The following is a 13,730-nucleotide window of genomic DNA, read 5'->3' as shown; positions in this document are numbered from 1 at the left end:
TTATTAGCACATCAACACTGATATAGTCAGCCAGAAAAAATCAGTGTTGGTAGCACCGCATTTCATAAGATTCTCCTTCTCACACATCCCTCTGATTATTTCACAAAATCTGCTAACAATTCAAAGATCTAATATATTCAGACTCACTTCTTTTTTTAAATAGTGCAGCTTCTTAAGAATACCAAACATATCCTTGAACTAGAGCAGCATGCATCTGGCCCTACATCCTTCCACTGGGGAAAAACATATTGTAATGCTTTCATAGACCAGAAAACCAAAAATTGCAAAAACATATTTATATCAATAACAGAGGGAAAGTCTTCTTCCTAGCCACCTGCAACACAGATTCTCTTTCCTGAAATAGGAACCTGATTTCAAACAGAGCAGCCCCTCTACCTTCAGCTGTCCACTGATTAGCCTCGCTAACTCTATTTAGACCTTTAACACAAACTTTCATCACTTACCCCCTTTCCAGGGCTTTCCTTTCCAGGGAGTCCGGGTCAGCTTGCTCAGAGTTGGTCCAGAGAAAAAGAGCATCAAAACGAAGAGAAGTTCAAGTCTAGTGATTTTCCCCACTTTCTCCGATGATAACATTTCCACAAGTTAATTTCTCAAGATTTCTCACATCCTCTTCCTGCCCGGTTATTGAAGTGGTATTAATCATTGAAAACCCTGAGGTAGGTGTTGTTTTGCCATCTTTAGCAGCTGAAGTAGCAGCTCCCTGGAGTAGCCCTGAGCCAAGCTACATTTCTCACGGATCCGGCTGCTTTCAGGGCACAGTCAGCACTGCTGCTGCTCCAGCAGCTAGGAAATAGTTTCGATCTCCACCTGGCTTTCCGTGGGAATCTATTCCTCAGCGGTCTGGGGGAGCTTGATTGAAAATGATAAAACGGTAATGTCTGTGTCCGGCAGAAAAGAGAAAAGATGTCAGGATTGTGTGAAAAAGATGAGCAGCAGTTGTACTGACAGCTTTCAGGCTGCTGTGTGATCCTAATAGCCGTGCAACCAACCAAATTGCTCTTTTAAGAGTAATAAGGCTTCAGTGAAAGCCGGTGTCACTGCCACTTGGGTGGGTAGTACTGGGCTTGAAAACCGCCCAGGAGCCACCACAGATAACGACCGCTTCAGTCCCGCTTTAGAATGTTAAGGGCTGAACGAAACAGAGTATGCACAGAGGGTAGTTAATCTATTGTGTGGCTAGAGGAGGATTCCAGCAATGTGGTAGGGAAAGACACAGACCTTAAAAGGTATTTTATTTTCCCTGCAGTTCACCTCATGACATTAAAAGGGAATTGTGTCTGTACTTATTATTCATAAAAGGGTCTGATATATTTATTAGAAGAACAACGCCAAGTATACTATTTTATCCCCAACAATAAAACAGGTAGGGCAAATTTTCAGTAATTGCAGTTCTCTTCTGTGGGGAAGTCAGCTTATTTGGGCATTTCTGTCACCTGAATGAACCTACCATGAAGGCTGCAAGCAAACTTTTGCATACCAACACAGACTGTACCGGGGCTGTGCTAATCACGCATTCAGGGAAGCACTTTTGTCACTCGTTTGTGTATGTCACCATGGAAATACAAAGAGCTCCCTAAGTCAGTCTTTTGCAGTTGTATTTATAAAAACATTAGGGATCACAAGGTACTATTATAATTAACATCTGGGTACAGGACTGCCTCTGGACAGAGAGGAGGTGGGAGAAAGCAAATCAAATCAAAGTTGTTTGGTCTCTACTGCCTGAAGTAAATTAGCATGACTGAAACATTCTGGCCATTATTTGAAACCTGTCTACATCTTAGTATTATCTACTCGGTCACTTATCCCTTTAATCAGTGAGCCACAATGCATGAATTATGCATTTATGTACTTTAAAGTAATCAATTGCTATATAATGATAACCACCAAATTTATGATCTTACCACTTTCAAAATTGCTCTTTTCAAATCATGTTATTGAAAGAGGTACTTTTAGAAGAATAATTTGTCTTGTTGAGATAAATTATATTAAATCCTAAAAGACAGTTTTTAATTTGTATATACACAGAAAATAATGTTTATCAAATATATTAATGAGATACATGAAACAAACTCACAATTTATCCCTTAGTTTAGAAATGATAATCAATTTATATTCAACTTTTAATTTGAAAACATTAAAGAAGTGAGAAAAGTTCATATGATGTTGATTTTATAAATAATGAATTTAAAATTTTATGTCTAACTTTAAAATTATAAGTTTGTATTTAACTCAGAATTCTATTTTCTCTCTGCCATTCTTCATCTTTTTTACGTAATCATTTCCTCCCTCCTCAAAAACATGTAAACAGAAGTTGGTAAAATGAATTGGTCAACTCCCTCACGGTCACATTCTGAGGAAGATTCTAGATCCAAACATATTTACTATCTATTTGCTCCATTGCTCTAGAAAGAAAGAACACAGTCCTTTGTAATGAGTGAGTTCTTTTGTATAATTACCTTGGCCTTATGTGTAAAAGGAAAATTTAAGCATGATTAAGAGGATGTTGGCAGGGATGTCAAACATGCCTGAAAGGCCTTCCCAGAATGAGATTGATAGGACAAACATTCTTTCCTCAATATGGGATGCAGTCGGCTAGGTTGACTGTAAGGAAATTTCAAGTTTAGATGTTTAAGATTTGCTTTCTTCTGGGAGATCCCCAGTAAATACCAGCCCACAGCTTTATATTTGGTGGGGAAATTAAAGGGGAATTGGAGGACCCAAATCACCATTGATGGAGGGAAGGCCATTCTCCTGTAGAACTCATATGTTTAAAGGCTGCTCAAGATTTTAGACACCAGAAGAGATAAGAGGGAAGCTTCACATGGGAGAGTAACAAAGAGAATGAATAAGGGTAGAGTTTGAAGAATAAGAGAAATATTGAATGGAGGGGAGTCAATATGAGACATATTTCTGCACAGATATGAATGTAGAAATGCCTCTCCTCCTAATCTCATAATAAAAAATTAGCTAACTTATTAAAACTTCTAAGTACTTAACATGGATTAACTCATTTAATCCTTATAAAAGCCCAATGAAGTAAGAATAACAATTTCCATTTAGTATAATAAGACACTGAGGCACAGAGAGTATAAGTCACTTATCCAAGGTCACACAGCTATTTTGAACTTAAATAGCTCAGCTCTGAGCCTTTGCAAATCACTGTGCTATGTTCTCTACTAAACTGTTCTTCCTGCACTTTTAACCCTTCAAAGCAGCTTGCTCTATTAACTGTGAGGCAATATATTTATTTATTTTATTTTATTTTTCTATTACAATTGATATTCAATATTATTTTATATTAGTTTCAGATGTGCAGCATAGTAGTTAGACAATTACATCATTTACATAGTCATCCCCCTGATAGTTGAAGTACCTACCTGTCACCATACATAGTTATTACAATATTACTGACTGTGTTCCCTCTGCTGTACTTCACATCCCTGTGACTATTTTGTAACTACCAATTTGTACTTCTTAATCCCTTCACATTCGTCACCCAGCCCTCCAGTCCCCCTCCCCTCTGGCAACCTGCTAGTTTGCTCTTAAGTAACATCTTTATGTAAAAGAATAACAAATAATGATCACATACTCAATATGTGCCAGGTTTTAACTTCTTTACATATTTTTATTATTTCCTCTTCATAAAAACCTTTTGAGATGAATCTATTACTATTCATATTTTATAGATAATGACTTATTTAATATCATATAGTGGGTAAATGACAGAGTCAGGATTTGAACCCTGTATGTCCTTAGTGCTTGTCATTCCACTTCTGTTTTCCAGAGTCTGGTGCAGGGGTCTGGGGAAACCAGACAGGGCTCCAGGAGAGTTAGAAGAGTGAGAGATTTGGGGACAGGACTCTTTTGGTGTCTGTGACATGGAAACTTTCACTGGTTGTTGGGGGCTGCAGGGAGCTATAGGATGAAGACAGTACCAGAGAAGGTCCCTGAGAGAGGCAGTCAGAATAAACTTCACCACTAGCGTGTTCCCAAAGGAAAACAGAGGCATAGAGAAAACATCGGCGAGATCTGACTTATGGACAGTTACAATAAAACCTACAAAATGCTTTAGTGTAGGTCATACAAAATTGTAAGGAAGACTGAAGAGAATGAGTACTGTACATATGGTACTTATTAAAACAAAGTGTGGTGAAAGACGAAAAACTTGGTACAGCTAGAACATTGCAGGCACAGAAGATGGCCTTTTGACTAAAAATCAAGCCACATATATGTATTTTAAGGCAAGTTCAAATCAGGCAGAAGGCAGAGGATAATCCAGGCTGAGGGAACAACATGAGCATGGTCACAGAGATAAAAGAAAGCCTGACTCCTTCCAAGAACTGCTAGGAAGACAGCATGGCTGGGGTATCTGAGCATATGGGTGAGTAGTGGGAGATGAGGAGGCAATGTAGGCAAGGGCTGGATTAAAAATTTAAAATATGCTCACTGCCAAAGGTCTTTGGTTTTTCCCTGGTGACAGGGAATTAATAATGAGGGTTTAAATACAGGAAATGACATGATCCAAAATGAGATTTAAAAATACACATATATTTAACTTCACTATGGTAGACAGTGAAACCAGAAGCAGAAAATCTATTTAGAAAGAGTACTATTCCAAGCAAGACATATTTGCAAACTGAACTGAAACAGTGGGAATAAATAGATAGGGACTTCACCAATCGTCAGGATGTGCATGTACTTAATAATTTCATGACAAGTAGATGCAGGGAGAAATGGAACATGGCTCCAGTGTTTCAGCTCTCTCCTTTAAGTATGTCTTCATTAGTTAGGTTTTGTCTGACTTGCTAACATTTGCTCCAACTTTGACACCATTAAGCAAGATTTATGTATCTTAGCAATTATACTCATTTTTATTCTAATACCATTATTTACTCAATTTCAACGATACTCCCTAACATCTTACTTTTATGCACAATAAACACTGTCTTATCTTTTGTTTATTTTCTTAATAAGGATATAATCTCACTAATCTCTGATGCTAGGTAATAGTGATGTAACATGAACTATTCTGCTGTGATTTTAATGACTGAAAATGTACAAAATAAAACCTCTCCTTATCAGTTTACAACCAAAAATGTTACTAAGCATTTGAAAATGATTAGCTCACTTTTGTATCTATCTATCTATCTATCTATCTATTTTTTTAATTCACAGTTTATATTCACTTCATGAGATATGGTTGCAAACTGAGCCTATCCCTTTTCTGGAAGTTCTTTGAGTTTGGTTATTAGGTGACTAAGTGGCTGTTAGTCAAGGACAGTAATATGTTCCCTACAAGGGACATTTGGCAATGTCTGGAGACATTTTCTTGGTTGTCACAACAGAGGGTGGGGGAGGGATGCTACTGGCATGTATAGTGGCTAAAGGCCAGGGGAATTTCCAAACATCCTGTATTACATGGGACAGTCCCCACAACATATTTAACCTGGACAGAAATGTCACTAGTGCCAAAGCTGAGGAACTCTGAGGTATCCTCAGCTTATCTGGCCACACAATGATGATTCCTCTAGCTACAGGTTCACCTAAGTACAGCCAAAACAAATGCTCTTGACTCAAGTTCACAAGATAACCACAGATCACTTATTAACAGTGTGCCCCTAGGACACTAACATAAAATGTCCTATTTATATTCTTATGCTTTCAAGGAAGTCTCCTGTTTTTCCAACTATAATTCACCTGAACAATATCTTATTTCACTAACACCTTACACCAGGCCAAAGAAGTGGTAGATTTACTTGGCTGGAGTGCTGGAAGGGGCCTGGTGACACATTTGTATATTGGTAAAAATCATTCTTGTCCACAAAAGTCTCAGTGTCCCCCCATTACTTAAAACGCCAGACAAAATCACCAAGACACACACTCAGCCTCCTGGCTCACCAGAGAAACTACTTTCCCTGGCAATGATTATTCTTGACTAACTATAGGTTGTACTGTCACTAATATAGTTTATATACTTCAATAATAATGCATCAGAATAAAATTTTAGCTGGAGTTCAATCAAGGAGAGTTGTAAATTAGGCATAGTATTAACTTGATAGCTCTTGAAATACCAGAGTTAAGTCCATTAATACTTGCATACATACATACATAGTTGTCATTAATTACTTTGTTTTTATTCCCTAATTATTCAGCATTCTCTTGTGACTAAGTTAGCCAAAATACAAGTATTGATATTTTAATGTGTTTTTTTCTTTGTTTTTATCATGTTTGCTTTAAACAAGATCAACGAGGTACTGAATGTATCCCTTCTATCTCAGTATGCTATAAGTACAAATCATTCCGCAAGCAAAATAGGACAAACACCCCTGGTTTTTGTACAAGTTAAGGAAACATCTTGTATACACTACTTTTATTTCAAAGGTAAAATGGATACATTTACTTATATACCATGTCAAATACATACCGTATAAATATCTCAGTTACTGTAGGGCTAAACAATGAACTCTAGTTAATTGAAATATCTACTTAACTAAAAGAAAAAAATCATGTTCTCATTGTTATTGAGAAATATTTAGAAAGATTTTCATTTCTTTTTCTTTTTACCAGTCATATCCACAGGATGAACATGTTTTAATCCCTGTGATCTAACAACGTGCAGTACCAAAGGGTCATTGGGCTGCAGGCGCATCACTTCTCATCCCGTTCTCCTGCATTTACAGGAGATAACAAGGTAGAGCTGAATCTGTAAAGATCAGTGCGAACTGCTAAGTTGAACTTTCAAATGAACTCTTAATATTGCTTTTTTAATTGTTATGTTGTTCACTGTACATTACAATGAGTCAACAGAGAACTTATATGTCTTTATTTGAGGATCCTACTTGTGGTTTTACTTTATAACATGCTTTTAAAAAGAAGTACAAATTAGTTGTTACAGAACAGTCTTGGGAATGTTAAAGCACAGCATAGGGAATATGGTCAATAATATTCAAATGACTATGTATGGTGTCAGATGGGTGCAAAATCAGGATGATCACTTAGTAAGTTATGCAATGTCTGATCAATGGGGTGTACACCTGAAACTAATATAGTAATGTATCTCTAATTGAAAATTTAAAAAAAATTAAACTTCCACTGGACAAGGCAGCTTGATGTTTTGCTCCCCATAAGCTTGTTTTGAAGGGAGAATTTACTTTTATTTTTTAATAGTTCCCAGTAGTTGAGGGTGTGGCAAGACCTGTCAGAGTCCCATAGGGGAGCATGTCCATCAGCACTTAGATTCAGCCTCATCAAAAGCTACGAAGGGTGATTCTAGATGTTGATGTGTCCATTTGAATCATTTGAGAGACATTATGTAGCCAAAGCCAACTACAAAAGAAGCTGTAAAATGGTGTCTTTATTTTAGGTAGCCATGGGGCCAACTAAAATTTGGTGGTTCCGTTCTTTTGATTCAACAAGTCATATGCATAGAGCTGGGTACATGCATTTCTAAAATATTTTCCTCCATGAATCTATGACATGTACCCTTTCTCCAGAGTTCAGCAACTATCTTGAAAGGATAAAATTTTAACTGGGTTTATTATATATAACACCTTGTCCATTATGTTTATATTGATCAAATTAGAGTCAAGTTTAAAATATTTTAAATGAGATTCAGTATGTATAGACTTTCATGAGAAAAATTTAATTAATTTCTGGCTTATGCTAATGTATATTTAACCTAAGTTGCAAATGATTACATGATTTCTCTGTATATAAGGCAGAAGGTAGGTCCTGGAGAGAAGTCCCACTGATTTTCTAGAGAATAAGCCTGGGAATCTAGTCAAACATACCTGAATCTATGACATAATTTTTTCTTCACCTGAAATATTTTGTGGGGCTTTTGTAAAGTTCATTTGAAAGACAGCACTTGAAAGCTTGCCATGACTATTGGCTATGCTGCATCAATTGCATAGTTTCATATCTATGGGAGATATCAATAGGATGTTTATTAAAGAGATATCATTTCTTTTTAATATTTCTGAACTAAATTTACTCTAACATGAGATATTCTTTCCCACAAAGACATAATATCTAAATAGTTCTTCTAGCTGAATTAGCTAGAAAGTCACTATTCATAATGTTGCAGAGTCCCTTGAGGATGTTTGCAGAGTATTTATTAATATATATGGTTGAATCTGCTCTGGATCTCCCCAGAGTGTTCTTGAGACCCCAGGAAGTCCATAATGTTGGTTCACTTTCTAGTTAAGTGGTAAATCTCCCAAGGAAAATGTCTATATTATAAATGTTGAAAATGCCTGATACAACTGCACAGCTAGCTGTTGTTTCTTAAAAAAGCAAATGAACTACAATTTTAAGATCATTTGCAAGCTGTAAAATAGTGTAATTTTTAAATATTAATAGTAATAGTAAGAAATGTAAAACTGAGGGATTTTTTTTCTCAATGTCTACTTCCTATGATGAATTCTTATTATCAATTAGAAACTGCTGTAGGAATAGGTGGATTTTTATTATGTAGTCATATATCAGTGCAAAGTTAAGTTTTAAGTGTCAGAGACAAAAAACAACAATAGTATAAAAGTAATTTATTTTTCTTTGACAAAAATATCTGGGTACAGGTAGTTGAGTTTTGCTTCACAAAGTTCCAAGAGATTCAGATTCTTTCTACTATTTTTCTTTTTTCAACTTTACTAAGGTATCATTCACAACTAAAATTGTATACTTTTAAGGCATAAAACTTGATTTGATATATGTACACATTGTAAAATACCACAATCAAGCTAATTTACATTCCCATCACTTCACATAGATAGGTGTGAGTGTGTGTGTGTGTGTGTGTAGAACACTTAAGATCTCCATCTTGTTTCTTTATCAGGGATGGTCTTCATTTTCAAGACAACTCATGATTCAAGAGATTCTGTCCATCTGCTGACATTATGTCAGCAGGAAGGACAAAATAAAAAGAAAAAATGACAGGTGGAAGCAGCTGTCTCTCAGGAAAAATTGCCACATGTCACTTTGCTTACAATACATTGGCCATATTTATCTTTAAACTAGCTATAAAGGAAGCTACAAAGTGAATTATTTATTTTGAGTAGCCATGAGACCAGCTAAAATTGTTGTTTCCATTCCTCTGAGGAAATGGGAGAATAAGTTTTGGGAAAAGATAGCAGTCTCTGACATGGAATATCATGATAAATCTTAGAAAATCTTTAGTAGTAACTTTTATCTACCAACACAGTGACCCTTACTACTTTAGAATATTGAAGAACCATATGTAATTAGACCAATCTATAATAAAACTAGCTTATGTAACAGGCTCATAAAACCTAAATTCAGATCAATCTGAACAAGTTATTTAGTTTTACCCATCTAAATCTAGCTGAATTGCAGAGTTAAATTTATGGTTATGAAATAAAAACTAAACAACAACAGTAAGATCATCTTGTTCATAAAGCACAAAGTACAAATATTCCTCACCAGTAGTTTATTAGCCTTTGATTAAATACTTCAAGTAAAATATTCTGATGTTTTTAGAAATACCATTCTTGAATTTATCTCAAGTACTTTAGATGCTCTTAGTTTCCAATCATTCATTATAGCCCCACCTTTTTACATAACACTAAACCAATATTTTCTTCCTTCTTCAGGACACTTTTTTTGAATCTTAGGAAATAGCTGCTTTCTCTCCTTGAGTCTTACCTCCAGACTCACTTTCAGGCTAAGTGATCTGCTTTTCCTGAAAACAAATTTCAGACTCATTATCATCTAAGTAATTTTTCTTTAGATTTCTGGATGCTATTAAGTATGTTAAAATCAATCTTAACATCAGATTTAACAATATTTATTCATCCTAAAGCACAAAACATTCTTCCTTCTCCTTTTTTCCTAATTCAACCTAAACTAAGCATACAGGTAATGATCTGGCAGCTGTCCACAGTACCCTCCCCCTTCCTATCTCCACCTACCTCATCCCCATTGCTTAGATGGGAGGAATGTCATACGACAAAAGCGTAGTGCACAATTGCTTCTGCAGTTCATTTGTCCTGTGAACTCTAGCATTAAGCCTAATGATTTTGACAAGAAAAGAGTCACCTGTCTCCATTTCCTTTTCCGTTGGATGTCAATTTAACATGTCTATAGGGACTATTCTTTATTAGCCTCTGAAACTTCCAGGAAGAGGCCATTTCTTTGCTTTTATTTTAAATAATTTAAACTATTATAAAACAACCTGAAAATAACATTTTAAATAATTATTTCTAACAGTGCAATTTATACACACACATTAATGTATTAGTATACATTTATGCATATATTAGCACTAATTCCTAAGTGGCAGAATTTGTTAATTAATCACCCTTAACAGCAAAATAGCTTCCCATTAGTCAAGCTTCAGGTTAATTAATTCACCAGATGATGAGTGATCTAAGTCTTAGTGCTTTCTTCTTAACTGCCAGCTATTCCATCCAGTTGTGCTCCATAAATGTCTTCCTGAGCAGCCTGGTTTCTGCTTTTGTGGATGCTGAATCTGAGCACAGGTCTGATCATCTTTTTCTTAAAATAAGATATATAGAATGTAATATTTCTTTGATATAGGCCTATTTTACATGGTAAGAAAAGTGGGCACCATTTAGGATTGAACAAATAGACATTTTAAGGAACAGCCACAATCTGTTACTGAGGTTGGAGTAGATTTCTTATAAATAATGGCAAATGAGCTTTCTAGGCAAAAAAAAAACATTATATCACTGCATATATGACATTTCAGTCAAATTACACCCAATAAAATGAGTCACTGAAATGTTTCTTTTAGTTAATTTTAGGTACTAGAAATGTCTAACCTTGTGTCTGTAGCTCCATCTGTGCCCTTGGCTGAGTGTCATCTCACTTCCAATCACTTGAGGAGGATGGATGGGGAGAACATAGTGATCAGGGCTGTAAGCACCATCTACAAAATCTAGCTGACACCTTGTCCCAAATTGCCGGTTCATATATCCAACTGTTTACTTAATATCTACACTTGGATGCTAATAAGCATTTTATGATGACTCCCATGGTTTTCACTGTTTCATCCTTGTCCACCACCAATGCTACTCCCGTGCTTATGTTATTTTATTGTAAAAAGACAGATTATCCAAGTAAAAGCAATATAATCCCAATAGATCTTTAAAAGCAGACAGCTTTTTTCAAACTGGCAGAGGGAGGGAAAAGCAGGCAGGGAAATCAGAAAGATTTGAGGCAAGAGAAGAATTTTATGGAACATGACTGTGTTTGGAGATAGAGGGACCTGAACAATGCCTGGAGAGTGACCCTACCAATTAACAATGAGCAAGGAACTAGGAAACTCAGTCCTACAACCACAAGGTACCGAGTTTTGCCAACAAACTGAGTGAACCTGGAAATGGATTCTTTCCCAGAGCCTACAGATAATAGCCAGTTTGGAAGAGGTCTTGGTTTTCACATTGTGAAACCCTAAACACAGAAACCATCTGGACTTAAAAAGAATGTGAGGTAATAACTGGCTGTTATTTTAAGCTGCTAAGTTTGTGGAACTTTGCCATGCACCAGTAAACAACTAACACAAAAATCTGATAAGTATTTCAAACTCAACATGTTGGAAAAACAAATTCTGGTCTTTTCATCTTCTTTCCAAGGCATTGTTTTAATGGAAAATGTATTCTTCCATTTTTTCAGGTGAAAAAGCCTAGTCATTGTCATACCCTCTTTTTTCCCCTCAAATCCATATATAAAATTAACTTCAAATTTGTTGAATTGATGCCTATAAAATATCCGGAATCTAATCCGTTCCCATTCCTTTCACTACTTCCACACTGGTTTGAGCCACTAATACCTCTCACCTATTGTAAAAGTCAGCTAGTAGGTCTTCCTACTTCAAGCCTATCTTGACTCCTTCCTACATATTTTGTCAACATGGTAGACAACATAATATTTTAAAAATTTGTCATATCACATTTTTTCCTCAAAATTCTGCATCGTCTCACCATTTAACTCAGTAAAATCCAGGCAATGACCTAGAATGTCTTTCATGATCAGTTCCTCATCCACTCAATTTGGCCTTATCTTTTCCTATCCTCCCCTTCAGTCATTAGAATGGGTGATGCCGGCTTCCTTAACACTCAAAGAATCTAGACACATTTGCCTCAGAGTGTTTATTCTAATAGCCCCTTTAGCTCTGACTCTGCTTCATCAAATCCCTCACTTGAGTCAGGTGTTTGTTCAGATTTCATCTCCTCAGTGACACCTACCTTGACGACCCAAGCAACATCCGTGTGGGGTCAGCACCTAGGTACACTGTAAACTGCATCTCCTCTGTGTGAATAAACCTCACTTTTACTGCTGGTACTCTCGATCACCCTTATCCTTTTTGTATTTATTGCACCATATGTTTTCTAATCAATATACTACTTACTTTGCTTCTGTATTGTATTTTTTTTTTATTATTCTCATCTTTTTCTAAATAGAATGTAAGTTTCTTGAGAGCAGGCATTTTTGTTACTTTTATTAATTGATGTATATATATATAATGCACCTGAATATTTACCTAGCATACAGAAAGAACTCAGTAAATATTTGCTAAGCAAATGGATGAAGTGCAAGTATTTGACACTCTGATTAAAAGAGAACATCACCTATGGATCTGAGGCCCTAAATTTTCCCTGTCAGAGACATGTTCAAACGGACAATGAATAATGATAGTGAAACTTGAGTTACCTTAAAGATATTACTCTAACCATAACCCTAATTTTAAAAACAGTAACAAAATTTCATACTGCATCTTTCTTTGGGAATTTTTATGATGAGGATAGAAAGAATATGCATTCCTGGCTCTACTGCTTACCAGAGTTAAAACCTGGTTATTTAATTGTCTCATATTCCTTATCTCTAAAACCTAGATAACAATAGATATTCTATGAACTTGTTTTGAAGTTAAATGAGATAACAGATTAAAAGTATCTGTGTATTCTTTAATGTCAGATTGTTGAATAATTGCCAAGGTGTTGAATCCATCTTAATGATGCCATCTGAATCCATGTTGTTTATATAGAAAACTTTTCAAATATTCTCCACATTCTGATTCCTGAATGGAGCTCAGTGTAAGGTCCCTACAGACATAATTTAGAAACATCAACACTAACACCAGGCTCTTCACTTGGAACCTCAGGTTCCCTGGTTTATACCTGAGCCAAAATCATACTACAGATGTCCTGATCTCCACTGGTTTCTCTCCTTCTCCATTTTTCCCTTCCCTTTTTTTCTTCTCTTATCCTTGTACAATCTGTCTAACTCATCTTTGTAACTCCTACAGAACCTGAAACAGGTCTTTATAAAGAGAATTGCTCTCTAGATTTTGTTAAATGATTAAATAACTTAGGAATTGACTCAAGCCTATAGTTCCTCCATAATGGCATATGTTGGAGAAGCCTGTATTCTCTCAGGAATGTTATTCCTATGTTTCAGCCCTGGGGTTAATGACGATTGTCCCAGGGAGCATTAACCCCAAGCATCCATGTGGGCTCACCACTTAGGTACACTGTAAACAATATATCTACTCTGGGTGAATGAAGTCAGACAACCCATGTGACCATTTCTGCTCTTCTTTTATGCCTCTTATCCCTTTAAAAAATATATGTGACAGCATTCAGAAGGAAACTAGGGCAGTAGATTGAAACACAATTTCTCTTCTAAGCCTATTCCATTTGTGTTTATGTTTTCCTCAAAAAAAGTTCCAT

The 13,730-nt window shown here is 35.9% G+C and overlaps 1 protein-coding gene across 16 annotated transcripts in view; it reads right to left on the bottom strand.

Annotated features, from left to right (window-relative positions):
- Positions 1 to 1,136, bottom strand: part of ROBO2 (roundabout guidance receptor 2) — a 1,287,372-nt gene extending 1,286,236 nt beyond the window's left edge. For 4 of the 16 annotated variants that reach the window (XM_036017935.1, XM_036017933.1, XM_036017941.1 and 1 more), the window contains exon 1: positions 465 to 1,128. In XM_036017935.1, coding sequence (XP_035873828.1) covers positions 465 to 594 — 130 coding nt within the window. In that variant the 5' untranslated portion in view covers positions 595 to 1,128. Of the gene's footprint in view, positions 1 to 464 lie in introns of all 16 variants that reach the window. The other 12 variants (XM_036017932.1, XM_036017940.1, XM_036017928.1 and 9 more) reach the window with 10 other exon arrangements.
- Positions 1,137 to 13,730: the final 12,594 nt, after the last annotated feature.

The sequence above is a fragment of the Phyllostomus discolor genome, chromosome 2 (assembly GCF_004126475.2).
Source record: "Phyllostomus discolor isolate MPI-MPIP mPhyDis1 chromosome 2, mPhyDis1.pri.v3, whole genome shotgun sequence".
Taxonomy (NCBI): domain Eukaryota; kingdom Metazoa; phylum Chordata; class Mammalia; order Chiroptera; family Phyllostomidae; genus Phyllostomus; species Phyllostomus discolor.
This window is presented reverse-complemented; position numbering and strand designations above follow the sequence as displayed.